We start from the raw sequence: 14,669 nt of genomic DNA, 5'->3' as shown, positions 1-14,669 counted from the left end.
GAAGAAAGATCAGCTTGAAGTGAAAATGAAGTATAGGGTCTTCTCCATCTTTTCTGAGCCTGCATCTTGTCCTCAGCCGTGGTGTTAGGAATTCCCCTGTTTACAAGAATTCAAATGCCCCATCTATTCTTGGTGAAGTAAACTTTCCCCCCTTCCTAGGTGCTCTATTGTTTTTGCAGGTAATCCTTTTCCCCAGGCTGCTTTCACTTAATTGTTTCTTACACTGCTTTAACTATCTACAAGCTTCTAACTATTTACATACTTCTCACACAGGACAAGTTCTGGGAAGTTGAACCAGAGAAAAGTTTCCTGGTTCAGTTTTTCAGGCTGCTACCCAATTGACTGGCACCAATATAAAGGCATCCCAGTATGAGCATAAGTGTTACTCTGTTCCCTCTACAAAAAGGTCAGGGACCCACAATGGGAGCACAGGCTGGCTCCACACTGTGTGAGGAAAGAGTTGGGGGACGGGCAGCAAAGGCATTATGTGCCTCTCCTTTCATTTTGTAAAGCTGTTTTCTTGATTCAGTACTTGTCCAGTTATCGCAACCCTATAACTGTTCCCTAGAGTCCTGAGGAAGATGTCTCTGCCAGGTTTTGCTAATTATTCAAACATTCTGTTGGGGAATGGCACCCTGGAACATAGTATACCACCATCTTGTTTGACTAAAAGCTCAAGGCCTAAAAATTTCTATGCCATTTTAGCTCAAGATACAGAAACCAAACTGTCTAGGTTCAAATCTCAGCTCTGCCCCTCATGTATGACTTCAAGTAAGTAATTTAACTTCTCTGCCTCAGTTTCCACATCCATAAAATGATGATCCCTTGGAATTGTTGGGATGATTATGTAAATATATGAAAAACACTCAGAAGAGTGCCTGGCCATAATAAGCACAATATACATTAGAGTCTTGTAGTTTGTTGTTTTCAGTACTGTGAGAACAGGACCCAACTGACAAAGCCAAATAATAGGGGCGTCTGTGGGAGATGAATGTAATGGGAAAAGTATGTAAGACAGTGAAGTGATGGCAGACATTTGTTTCTAGGATTTCAAAATATAATTTATTAATTTTAAATTTAGATATTTGTAATACACAAGCATACAGAGGAACTCTCAAAAGTATTTAGAGTACCTTCATGGTTTTATATTAAATGTTACAAATTTTATTTTTAAATAGTTTAACAGAACTCACCCTCTACTATTTCAAAATAAAATCTGTTGTATCAAAATCTTGTGCATTTAAAAAACTGTAGAAACCATGATTCAAGTCAACAATTTAGTGCTTTGAGATTCCGTGGGTAAATGTGATTTCATTTGTCTATGAAGAATTTACTCTGTTCCCTTCTGGCTTTTTCAAGGCTTTCAAAAGTGATCATTCCTCTTGGCAGCTGCAACTTACTCTTTTCTGTTTCCAATATATTCTCTGCTTCACCTTAAATAAAGCACAGAAACACAGAAGGTGACAAGGTGTTCATTAGGGTTTTGTGAGAAGGCGTGACTGCTGTTCCAGGGACAACTGTAACTCCCTGAGTGACTCACGTTCCCACACCTTATAAGGAGACATTTCACCCAATTACCTATAGAGAATTGATGCACCTCCCAAAGAAACTGAGAGATGAATTCTAAGAACTCAGAAAGAGACAAATCAGACAGTAGAGATTTCATTTAACAGAAGACAGTATTTTTAAATGTAGGAGAAAAAGAGCAAAACAGGTCATTTTTCTCTTTGAAAGGAAGTCAGGATAATCAGTATTAGCTGTGTTGGGAAGGTTTTGGAGTGGGAGAACCACATATAGTGCTTCCTATTGCCCCTTAATATCCTAAGTGACATGAGAAAAAATAAAATCTCCTAAAATGTCTAATTTTTCAGGAAGGCTAAGCTTTCACCGAAACCACTGCTCCCAATAATACTGAATGTTTTTTTTTGTCTGTTTAATGCATAATACATACATACATATACATATTTTTATAAACAATTCCTTTTCCAAACAATAGCTAGATAGTGGATATTTTCTTGGGCTCAGTGACTTTTTCCAGTTTTTCCTGTTGAAGAATAATTAGCACAATTTTAAGAAAATTATAATGCACATTATTGGCATTCATAAACCTGCCTTGGGAATAAAGGCAAATTTTTACTATAGGTACTTCTCTTTTAATACATTATTCATTTGTACTCTAAACCCAACAGGGCTGTCTACAATTTTTAAGTTATAAAACGAATTCACCCATATGCAAACATCTTTTTTGCCTCAGTCTTAAACAGTGAGCAAAAATTGTTATAAAAATTTATATAATTAAATTAGCTGTTAATGACAAATTAAAAGTTTTCCATGTGAGGGTGTCTCGTATATGGTAGATACTCAGTATGTATTTATAGAATGATGCTAAATTGCCAACAACACAAACAGGCATTGTATATTATTTAGCAGGAAGGAAATTTTAACCTTTCTAATGAGGTAAGTTTCCTGCTGGATTCTACAGTGTTTTATTTATTTATAGAAAATTCCCATAACATGCCTTCAAAGTTGAGAATTTTATATTCCATAGACTCTCATGCTCCTGTAATAAATTACTTTCCAAAATACAATAAAAACTTTCTTAGAAAATAAAATTTGCTTTCTATTAGTAATATGATGAAGGGGATGCTGTGTAATAGGGTTGGCATTTCTTTATATTACATATTAATTTTTATGAGCCACAGATAGTTCTCATCTCCATATAAACAATGAGACACGAATGCGCTCAAACCAATGAATTTTTAAGCAGATGAGTAAGTGAAACTGAACAGGTCATTGTAACGTTTTAACATAAGTAAATCAGTTATGTACAGTTATTTTTCAGTGTAAAATGGGTTTTTACTCCAAAATTTAATTTGTAAGTCAGTGTTTTAGGACTCTGAATATATTTTCCCATGATAATAATGCTATAAGTCAACTTCTAGGCCATCAGCTAAAGGCTGTTTAGCCCATAATACAGTTGAACTTAGATACCAATAATACCTGACCCCTAAGGACATTTTAGCATAGTTTCTGTATGGAATATACATTTCCATTTTCAAATGGGAATTTTTAAGAATATCCCTAGGCTCAAGGATGAGATGACTTATTCCATAATCCTGATACCTAGAGAGGGGTCTGCACCTCCTCCTTTCCCATACCAAACCAGTCCCCACAGGGCTTCAGGGAGAATGTTGGGTTGGAGAGCACAGGATGGTAAAGATGTAGGCTTGGGAAAGCACCATCCCAGTGGGAGTTGGGTTGAAGGCTCAAGAAGTACAGACATAGGTCATGAGAGTACAGCTCCTAGGGAAGTGGTGGAAATTTGGGGGACATGAATATCCTAGACCAATGGGCAGTTCCACTCCATAGGCCAGGAATAACTGCTGTGAGAACAGCCCCATCTTCCAGGACAGTAAGAGTTAGGGTTCTGTGAGAACAGAGATATGCTGGTGAATGTTTAACAGAGATATGCTGGCTCTCCAAAAATAAATACATACATTTACTATGTATGCAAACGTTATTAATTTTACTGATATAAAACATAGCATACAGTGTATATGTAATAACTAAATGTTGACTGTTTATGATAAATTCCATATAGCAATTTGATTCTCACAAAAATGATTTCACTGATTTTCACTTAACTCTTATATCCAAAGCCAACCTGATAAAAGATTATAGTTACAACAATGAGAATGGTGGTTGATATTTTCATTAATGTTAATGAGTAGAACAAAAGTAAAACAATGAAGACTTGTGTTGGAAGGGGGAGAGAGTAAACATTTTAGACTTGTCAGGCTTGTTAGGCTTTGGGTCTCTACTGCAATGTCTCACCTCCGCCATTGTAGTGTGAAGTAGCTATAAATGAATGGGCATGACTGTGTTCCAATAAAATTTTCTTTTTAAAAAGCAGGGGGCTGTCCTGCAAGCCACAGTTGATGAACGCTGGTTTAGAGAATCACCAAAACAATAACTCAAGCCCTAATCTGTATCACTTGCAGATTTCCATGGTGTAAATATCCCCAACATGACCAATTTCAAGCTACCAACAGGACATCTCTGAAGGTCTAGTTGCATCTGTATGTTATTGTAGCTGTGTTTCTGCCAACAACCACTATATATATAAATAACCTGAGTGTAGATAATAGTAAAATAATTTCAAACCAATGAACTTTGAGTATTTAGTACCTTTGTTTTTCATATAATTTAATATTATTTATTTTTATAATTTATTTAATTATAAGTTCATATAATTTAATTTTAAAGAATGAGTGCGTTTAACAACTGGCTTCCAAAATTCCTAAAAATGTAACAGTTGTTTCTCATGAACTGGTAGGAACTGGTTCGAGCATATCACTGTATGAGAGGGAACAGAAATGTTGGTTATTGGAAACCTCAGAGAAGAGGGTCTTGTCAGAAATTTCGTAAGTCAAGGAGTCATAAGAATCAGAAAATAGAAGTCCTGGTCTACTTTAGACTTACCTTTCATTCTTTGTAGAAGGGTTCCATAGCCCAAGTCATACTGGTAAGTGAGGATAAAGCCTAAAGGGACAATAGGGAAGAGGAGGACTGGCTTCTTCTTTTTCACTGCTCTGTTTCAAGAACAAAAAGGCACCAATATCAAAGAACAATCTCTTGAATAGATCTTGAATATATCTCTGAACTCAATGAAAAAAACATTTACCTGTGATTTGGAAGATTATCCTCCTTTTCAAAAGTTACTTAATTCACTTGAGTTTTCTATGGAAATAATATCTCCTTACTAATAACCCCTCATAGACTCTATACTTCTCAACAGCAAGGTCTATGATTAGTTCATCTTTATTTGATTTTGAGGCTCAGATTCCTAGTTGTAAAACTGGATAGTGATTAATATCTACCCTTTTAGGGACTGCAGAGATAAACTTGCTGAGGCCTCCTGTGTCATGGCGTCAAGACAGTCTTATCTCTAACTTACAAGAAGGAAAAAAGGACAGAAGAAATCTAAGAAACCAAAGGGAGAATTAAATATTACTACCCTGGTTCTATCTCAGAAGACTGCTATAAGGGGTTATTTTGTTTACATATGTACTATATGATATACACTAAATTGGCCCATTTAATAGTAATATGAGAATGGCAAAGACAAAAAGAAGTAAATTTTTGAAGAACATTTTAAAATAAATAGCATACACACCCAGCTGTTAAAGAGATGGCTGCCATGCCAAAGAAAGTCCCAAAATATTTGAGGAATTCCCGAGACCAAGCAATTTGCATGGCCATTTGTCTTTCCCTCATTTCATTCTGCATCATTAGCTGCCTTTCCAGCTGAAGAAAGAACAAAAGACAAAGTATTACTCAACTTTTGAGTCTGAGTACAGAGTTAATAATCTGCTTCTTTTTTTTCAGTGGATTTTCATTCTTCAAATGCTTTGATTCGTCTTTTTAAAAAAATATCTTAATAAACTCTGACTTTGAATAGTCCCTTTGGACAGTTATTCCCCAGGGTGTAATTGAACTACTTTGACATGTCACAATTAAATTTGCTATCACCAGTAGGAATTGAGGTTCATTTTGCATTCAGTTAGTGAGTAAAATTTAAGTTGAGTTTTTGCATATGTGATTATTCAGCATGTGAAATTCATCCTTGCTAGACTATTCAAAAAACTTATATGATAGCTCATAATATCCCCCAAGGTGATGATGATGCAATTAATCTAATAATTTGTATTGTTATAAAAAGGCAACTGATTCAATCAAGACAGAGATAAGCATAAGAACAGTAGTTCTGAACCAAACTAGGATCCTCTGAGGAGCTTTTAAAAATCCTGATGCATAGGCCCATTCCTCAGACCAACTAAATCAGAATTTCTGGAGATGGGTCCAGGCACCAGTAGTTTCTAAAGGCTGCCAGATAATCCCAAAATAAAGTCAGGGTGTCACCACTACCTGAGATGCAAGAACTCAAAACCTAGGTTTTCTTCCCACCAAACATCAAGTTGAGATGTCAGTCTGAAAACGAACCTTTAGGTTCAAAGTATTGTGAACAGAAAGGCTTTTTAAGGATAGTGGAACTAATCTATAGGGTAATCTAGTGGTGGACACATGACACTTCACATTTGTCAAAGCTCATAGAATTTACAGCTCAAAGAATAACGTACACAAATTTTAAAAGTCAACCAGGTGGTCAGGGGATCCACAGGATGGAATGTAGACCACGACAAAAAAATCTAATCGTATCACAAATGTGTGACAACCTTCACCAGGGGGTGGGAGAAAAGGTGCTGAACTAAGTAACTTCGGAAAATGGTGTTGTGTTAAAACCCATAGCCCCAACCTAACCATGAGAAATTGAGGGACATTGTATAAGATATCTGACCAGTATATGACCTTAAAAACTGTCAAGGCGGGCCGTGGTGGCTCAGCGGGCAAAGTGCTTGCCTGCTATGCCGGAGGACCTCGGTTCGATTCCCGGCCCCAGCCCATGTAACAAATACGGAGAAACAGAATACAATAAAACAAGAAAATGTTTCCCTTTCTTCCTTCCTTCCTTCCTTCTATCCTTCCTTCCTTCTCTCTGTCTTTAAAAAAAAAAAAAAAAAAAAAAAAAAAAAAACTGTCAAGGTCATCAAAAACAAAGGAAGTCTGAGAAGCTGTCACCCTACCAGATGAGGCTAAGAAGACAAGAAAACTAAATGTAATGTGTTATTCTGGATGGGATTCTGGGACAGAAAAAGGACATGGGGGCAAAACTAATGAAATCTGAATAAAGTATGGAATTTATTTAATAGTCATATACCAATATTGCTTTCTTAGATGGGACAAATGTGCCAAGATAATGTAAGATGTTGACAATAGAGTATACCTAGTGCAGTGTATTCAAGAACCAGTACCATCTTGCAAGTTTAAAACTATTATAACTTAAAGCTGATTTTTATAAAATGGTTGGGAACAAATCTGTTATTCTGAGTCTTTATTCCCCTCCTAATAAGAACAGAGGCAGTCATCTCCATCAATCATAGACCAATTGTAAAAATCAACAAGATTGTGTGCCTGCAATACTTTTGTGTCTGGAGTTAAAAAATAATAATCCATACAGTTGCTGTCTATGAGCAATGAATCATGATGAAGGATATCATTGACCCATCATTTTAATCATTATTAAAACTTCATTAGTCACCCCATACTTCATAGAATTGTGTTTATATTCACAGTTCTAGATCTAGACATATTTAAAAGCAAATTAATTAATAAACTTTATCGCCAAACATTTTCAATAGCCCCAAAAGGATAATATTACTGCAATTATCAATTTACCAATGATGGGCACCCTTTACTGAAAGTACCTTCATTTTTACCCTTTTTCCCAAATATTAATATTAATAACAATAAATAAGAGCAAAAAAAATTTGCAGTAGTTTCCCTTAAGAGTTTTTAATCCAAATCATAAAGACATAATTCTTTATCCTATTTTGAAAGAATTTACAGAATTATTTATATTAATAACTTTCCTATCTCTGTTACTTTTGTTTTTTTCACATGGGCAGGCACTGGGAAATGAACCCGGGTCTCTGGCAGTGAAAGCTCTGCCACTGAGCCACCGTTGCCCTGTTACTTTTTTGTATGTGTATGCTGTATGGTAGGGGTCACATTTCATTCTTTTTCCATGTGAGTAACCCATTATTGAAGCACCACTTGTTGAATTTTTGTTTAGTTTTTTCTTTCTTTTTTATTTTACTTGTTTGTTTCGGGAAGTGTATGGACCAGGAATTAAACCCAGGTCTCCACATGGCACGCAAGAATTCTACCACTGAACTACCCTTGCACTCCCCTATCTCTGTTACTTTTGATACTGCTTCACAGAACAATTTTAAATTAAAATGTTCCCGATTATCAGACTAAAGATTTTATAAGCTTTGATGCTAATTTAACAATTAGAGGACACCAATTAATTTTAAAGAAAACATAAAAGAGAGCTAGCTTATTAAAAGTAATTGTCCATAGTAAAAGAAACTACATTCTATCCACCAAATGGTTACATCTGCTCTTTCCTGTGGATTTTCATTTTTTCAATTGCTTTATTTAAAAACTATTAAATGCAGCCACATAATTACTGACCTTAGTAATTTGTGAATCTCTTGCATTTCAGAAGGGGAAATTATGTAAAGGTCCAAAATCCATTTAATACAGTTTTCCCCTCACTTAATACAATATTAAAATAATTTCATTTGGACACATAAAACATTTGCACTGCACAAAAAAGGCAGAGATGCTGTCCTATAAATTATCCTCACTGCAGGGTTTAATTCTGTTTAATTGGAGCCTTTCCTAGTGTTGAGAAATAATTAGGCCAACTCTGAGAAAAAAATCAATTTACTTTTGTGTTTTTAGTTCCCAACTGTCTTTTATTTATATATTCATGTGTAATAGTAATTAACTGTTTATTTGCTTGGTTGGACAATGTCAAAAAATTAGTTCTATATGTCATGCTACAAAATGTATTTTGTTTTTATCAGAGATGAGAATATTTTATAATTATCTATTCTTTTGTTAAATTAATAGAGACATTCTCGATACCTTCAAAATCAGAGATTCAGGTAAAAACAAAATGTAAACTAACATTATTTTAAAAAAAGCAACCATAATGAACACTGTCACAAGTGGCATTTAACTTGAATTTGCTCTGCAGATATTTCAATGTCCATTAAGCAACTTGAGAAAAACCTAGGAGAAATGATCGTAAATTGGAACATGTAAAAAAAAAAAGTCCATTTTAAATCAATGACTTCTGAAAATAATTGAATATAAACAAAACTGTAGTATTATCCAGAGGTTTAAAGGCTTGGGTGACAAGAATTTTCTTACATATCTTCCAACAATGATTACAACATAATTAAATCCATTCTTACTCCCAGATATTTTAAAACAGTTAATAAGTTCACCAGAAGCAAAAATACTAATTTCAGTTTGGCATTAGCCCTTTATATTAAGTTATGGGTTCCAGCTGGGCCCTACAGTAGCCTCTTCACTGGCATTCCTGCTTCCAGTCTTCATCCCCTCAAACTCATCATCCACATAGCTGTCCCTGCGGTCTGTCTAAAGCACAAATCTGCCCATGTCTCTGGCCTGCCCAGGGCTATTTCTCCCCTCCTTGCTCACTCCCACAGTTTTGTCCCTCTCCCTATCTACCGGTTTGTTCAAGACTTGATGCTGCCATCTCCTTCTCCAAGGGCTTTCCTTACCTTCCCCTTTCCAGGCTGAGATAGACAACTCCCCTCTATACTCTTACGACACCTCAGACCCAACTGGCACATTGGAACTTACCATTCTATGTTATAACGATGTGTGATTGTACCTCTCCTAAAAAAATTGTGATATCCTGGAAGTTATTCTGACGTATTAAATAGATATCACCTTGTTAGTCAAGATGTAATGGAGAGGCTGGAGGGAACTGCCTGAAAATGTAGAGCTGTGTTCCAGTAGCCATGTTTCTTGAAGATGACTGTATAATGATATAGCTTTCACAATGTGACTGTGTGATTGTGAAAACCTTGTGTCTGATGCTCCTTTTATCTACCTTATCAACAGATGAGTAAAACATATGGAATAAAAATAAACAATAGGGGGAACAAATGTTAAAATAAATTTAGATTGAAAAGCTAGTGACCAATGAAAGGGAGGGGTAAGGGGTATGGTATGTATGAATTTTTTTCTGCTGTCTTTTTATTTCTTTTTCTGAATTGATACAAATATTCTAAGAAATGATCATGATGATGAATATGCAACTATGTGATGATATTGTGAATTATTGATTATGTAGAACGGAATGATCATGAGTTAAGAATGTTTGTGTTTGTTGTTATATTTAAAAAAAATTTTTTTAATTAATAAAAGAAAAAAAATCATGCGCTCAGTAAGGGTGGGCCTACCATATTCACCTCTCAATGCCTGGCACACAACAGATATTCAATAAACACATATTAAATGAAGGACTCCTTGGAGAAAATCTCTCCTGTCCTGGCTTCTGACATCATTTTTCTGGGTCACTGCATATAGCAGAACTTCACTCGTTTTTATGGTTGAATAATATTTCACTGTATGTATATACTACATTTTGTTTATCCATTCACCTGTTGACAGACACTTGAGTTGCTTTCACCTTTTGGCTATTGTGAATGATGCTGCTATGAACGCCAGTGTACAAATACCCATTTGAGTCCTTGCTTTCAGTTATTTGGGGTAGTCACCTAGAAGTGCGACTGCTGGGTCATAGGGTAATCTATGTTCAACTTTCTGAAGAACTGCCAAATTGTTTGCCATGGCTGCTAACGTATTTTACAGTCCCACCAACAATGTACAGGGGTTTTGATTTCTCTGCATCCTTGCCAACTTTTTATTTTCTTTCCTTTCTTTTTAAATAGTAGTCATCTTAGTGGGTATGAAGTGGTATCTCATTATGGTTTTGATATGCATTTCCCTGATGACAAATGATGTTAAGCACCTTTTCATGAGCTTAATGGACATTTGTATGTCTTCTTTGGAGAAATGTCTATTCAAATACTTTGCCCATTTTTAAAATTGCATCTGTTGTATTTTTGTTGTGGAGTTGTAGAGACCTTTATATATTTTGCATATTAAACACTTACCACTTTCTATATTCTGGATATTAAACTCTTACAACTTATATGGTAGCCAAATATTTTTCCCATTATGTAGAGTTGTGTGGGGTTTTTTTTAGTTTCTTGATAATGTCCTTTGATGACATAAGTTTTTGATTTTAGAGAAGTCCATTTCACCTATTTTTTTCTTTTGCTGCTCATGTTTTGGGCTCAAATCTAAGAAATCATGGCCTAATCTAAAGTTATGAAGGTTTCCCACTACATTTTCTTCTGCGAGTTTATGGTTTTAGCACATATGTTTCGGCCCCTGATCCATTTGGAGGTAGTTTTTGTATATGGTATTATATCTTGTATTACATGCGGTCTGATTACATTCTAAAATGTTCTAAGTGTAAAAATATTCTTCCAAAACGGCTCAGAAATGGAGGAATCTCAAGCAAGAAACAATTAAAAAGGATCAGGGGCTGTGTTGATTCCTTTCCACCTGGCTTACAGGAATTTTTTTTTATTTACTTATTATTAAGCTTATATTGATTATATATATATCAGCATAAACTTATATCAGCTTATGCTGTTTCTAAAATTCTCTTTGAGGAGAAAACATGCTACATACAATATGGATGAATCTCAAAAATATTACGCTAAGTGAAAGAAATGAAAGAAGACACAAAAGACTATATATTATATGATTCCATTTATGTGAATGTCTAGAATAGCAAATCTGTAGAGTCAAAGAAGCAAAGTGCTGTGTTAAGGAGGTTTGTAGTGGACCGAGGGATTTACTGCATATGGGCACAAAGGAACTTCTTAGGATAGTGCTTATGTTCTAAAATGGATTATGGTGATAGTTGCATAATTCTACAAGAGTTCTAAAAAATTATTGAACTGTACCATTTTAATGGGTGGATTTTATGGTATGCAATTTTATGGCATACCTCAGAAAAAATGTTTTTAAGAAAATAGAAGGGGGACAGGGTATGCTTTCAGCATCAGTCTCTACATATAAAAAAAAAGTTGCAATGACATAGTTTGCCTTATAACACAATTAGTCCTGTGTCTTAAAGTCTTTCATGTTCCATTCTCAAAAAGTATTCAAAAGCATCTGGACTACTTGGTAAGGAATAGCTCTACTGAGGTGTAAATATAAATATTAATAAATAATACTCACTTTGTATTATTTGTTAAAGAGGAAAGGCTACATAGCATGATATATTGTTTTCATAAATATATTGTTAACAATCATTTTTTAGCTTCAGATACCCTACTTTTCCAATTTTCATATTAAAACAAATCACCAAAATTTTTTGTGAAGTTGGGGGAGGTTTTCTTTGTAAATGTTTACATTTTCTTTTCCAAGTTTTCCTATCCCTAAAACCAGTATTACTTTCCTTGATTATTAAAGCTTACTTGCCTTAAAATTAATTGCATTAAAGAGGTGAAATTGCTTCCGGAGAAGATGGCGGCTTAGTAAGACGCGCGGGTCTTAGCTCCTCCTCCAGAAAAGCAACTAAAGAAACAGAAACAATACGAAACAGCTCCCGGAGCCACGACAGAGACCAAAAAGACAGCGTACCCCATTCTGGAACGGCTGAACGGGCAGGGAGAATCCGCTGCGGTGAGATATCCAAGGGGCGCGCGTTTTCCCGGCCGGGGCGGCTGGCGACTGGGGTCCCCTCCACGCACGTGGCTCCCCGGTCTGAGTGGGAACGTTGGATAGTGGGGCCCTCCCGCCACACTTGGCGTCTCGGGCCAGCTGGGCAATTTGGACCGGCAGTCCCCCAAGCCACGGCGGCCGGCGACCCACCCCCTCCACGCGCGGTTTCCGGGGCTGACTGCAAGATTCGGACTGGCCAGTTAAAGGAGCCACAGCATCTTTTACTGGTGGGACCCGCAGACAGACGAGCGCCACGAGTGCCACCTACTGGGCAGGAAAAGAAAAACAGCCCAGAGATTTCACAGAAAAACCTTTCAACCAGCCGGGTCCCACACCCAGGGAAATCTGATCAAATGCCCAGACACCAGCAGAAAATAATGGATGACGCTCGGAAAACTAAAGATATGGCCCAGTCAAAGGAACAAACCAATAGTTCAAATGAGATACAGGAGCTGAGACAACTAATGCTGAATTTACGAACAGAAATGGAAAACTTCTTCAAAAACCAAATCAATAAATTGAGGGAGGACATGAAGAAGACATGGGCTGAACAAAAAGAAGAAATAGAAAAACTGAAAAAACAAATCACAGAACTTATGGGAGTGAAGGACAAAGAAGAAAAAATGGAAAAAACAATGGATACCTACAATGGTAGATCTAAAGAGACAGAAGCTACAATTAGTGAACTGGAGGATGGAACATCTGAATTCCAAAAAGAAACAGAAACTATAGGGAAAAGAATGGAAAAACTTGAGCAGGGGATCAGGGAACTGAATGACAATATGAAGCGCACAAATATACGTGTTGTGGGTGTCCCAGAAGGAGAAGAGAAGGGAAAAGGAGGAGAAAAACTAATGGAAGAAATTATCACTGAAAATTTCCCAACTCTTATGAAAGACCTAAAATTACAGATCCAAGAAGTGCAGCGCACCCCAAAGAGAATAGACCCAAATAGGCGTTCTCCAAGACACTTACTAGTTAGAATGTCAGAGGTCAAAGAGACAGAGAGGATCTTGAAAGCAGCAAGAGAAAAACAATCCGTCACATACAAGGGAAACCCAATAAGACTATGTGTAGATTTCTCAGCAGAAACCATGGAAGCTAGAAGACAGTGGGATGATATATTTAAATTACTAAAAGAGAAAAACTGCCAACCAAGGCTTCTATATCCAGCAAAATTGCCCTTCAAAAATGAAGGAGAAATTAAAACATTTATAGACAAAAAGTCACTGAGAGAATTTGTGACCAAGAGACCAGCTCTGCAAGAAATACTAAAGGGAGCACTAGAGTCAGATATAAAAAGACAGAAGAGAGAGGTATGGAGTAAAGTGTAGAAAGAAGGAAAATCAGATATGATATATATAATACAGAAGCCAAAATGGTAGAGGAAAATATTATCCAAACAGTAATAACACTAAAAGGTAATGGACTGAATTTCCCAATCAAAAGACATAGAATGGCAGAATGGATTACGACCCAGCAATACCACTGCTAGGTATCTACTCAAAGGACTTAAGGGCAAAGACACAGACGGACATTTGCACACCAGTGTTTATAGCAGCATTATCTACAATTGCAAAGAGATGGAAACAGCCAAAGTGTCCATCAACAGATGAGTGGCTAAACAAACTGTGGCGTATACCTACGATGGAATATTATGCAGCTTTAAGACAGACTAAACTTATGAAGCATGTAATAACATGGATGGACCTAGAGAACATTATGCTGAGTGAGTCTAGCCAAAAAATAAAGGACAAATACTGTATGGTCCCACTGATGTGAACCGACATTCGAGAATCAGCTTGGACTATATCATTGGTAACAGAGACCAGCAGGAGTTAGAAACAGGGTAAGATAATGGGTAATTGGAGCTGAAGGGATACAGACTGTGCAACAGGACTAGATACAAAAACTCAAAAATGGACAGCACAATAATACCTAAGTGTAATGTAACTATGTTGGAACACTGAATGAAGCTGCACCTGAAATATGGTTTTTTGTTTGTTTGTTTGTTTGTTTGTATCTTCTGTTTTTGTTTTTTTCTTTTTCCTTTTTATATATATATATTATTAGTATTATTATTTTAATTCTCTTCTCTATATTAACATTCTATATCTTTTTCTGCTGTTTTGCTAGTTCTTTTCCTAAATCGATGCAAATGTACTAAGAAATGATGATCATACATCTATGTGATGATACTAAGAATTACTGAGTGCATGTGTAGAATGGAATGATTTCTAAATGTTGTGTTAATTTCTTTTCTTTTTTTTGATTAATTAAAAAAAATTTTAAAAATTGGATAAAAAAATAAAAGCACATAGTAGATTCAGGAAAAAAATAAATAAATAATAGAGGAAAAAATGTTAAAATAAATTCAGTTTGAAATACTAGCGATCAATGAAAGGGAGGGATAAGGA

At 35.9% G+C, this 14,669-nt stretch overlaps 1 protein-coding gene across 1 annotated transcript in view; it reads right to left on the bottom strand.

Annotated features, from left to right (window-relative positions):
• Positions 1 to 1,035: 1,035 nt before the first annotated feature.
• Positions 1,036 to 14,669, bottom strand: part of PLGRKT (plasminogen receptor with a C-terminal lysine) — a 69,195-nt gene continuing 55,561 nt past the window's right edge. Inside the window, exons 3-5 of the mRNA XM_077148263.1 lie at positions 5,177 to 5,307; positions 4,483 to 4,592; positions 1,036 to 1,433 (exon numbers count right to left, since the gene is read on the bottom strand). Coding sequence (XP_077004378.1) covers positions 1,312 to 1,433; positions 4,483 to 4,592; positions 5,177 to 5,307 — 363 coding nt within the window. The 3' untranslated portion in view covers positions 1,036 to 1,311. The remainder of the gene's footprint in view (positions 1,434 to 4,482; positions 4,593 to 5,176; positions 5,308 to 14,669) is intronic.

The sequence above is a fragment of the Tamandua tetradactyla genome, chromosome 2 (assembly GCF_023851605.1).
Source record: "Tamandua tetradactyla isolate mTamTet1 chromosome 2, mTamTet1.pri, whole genome shotgun sequence".
In the NCBI taxonomy this organism is placed as follows: domain Eukaryota; kingdom Metazoa; phylum Chordata; class Mammalia; order Pilosa; family Myrmecophagidae; genus Tamandua; species Tamandua tetradactyla.
This window is presented reverse-complemented; position numbering and strand designations above follow the sequence as displayed.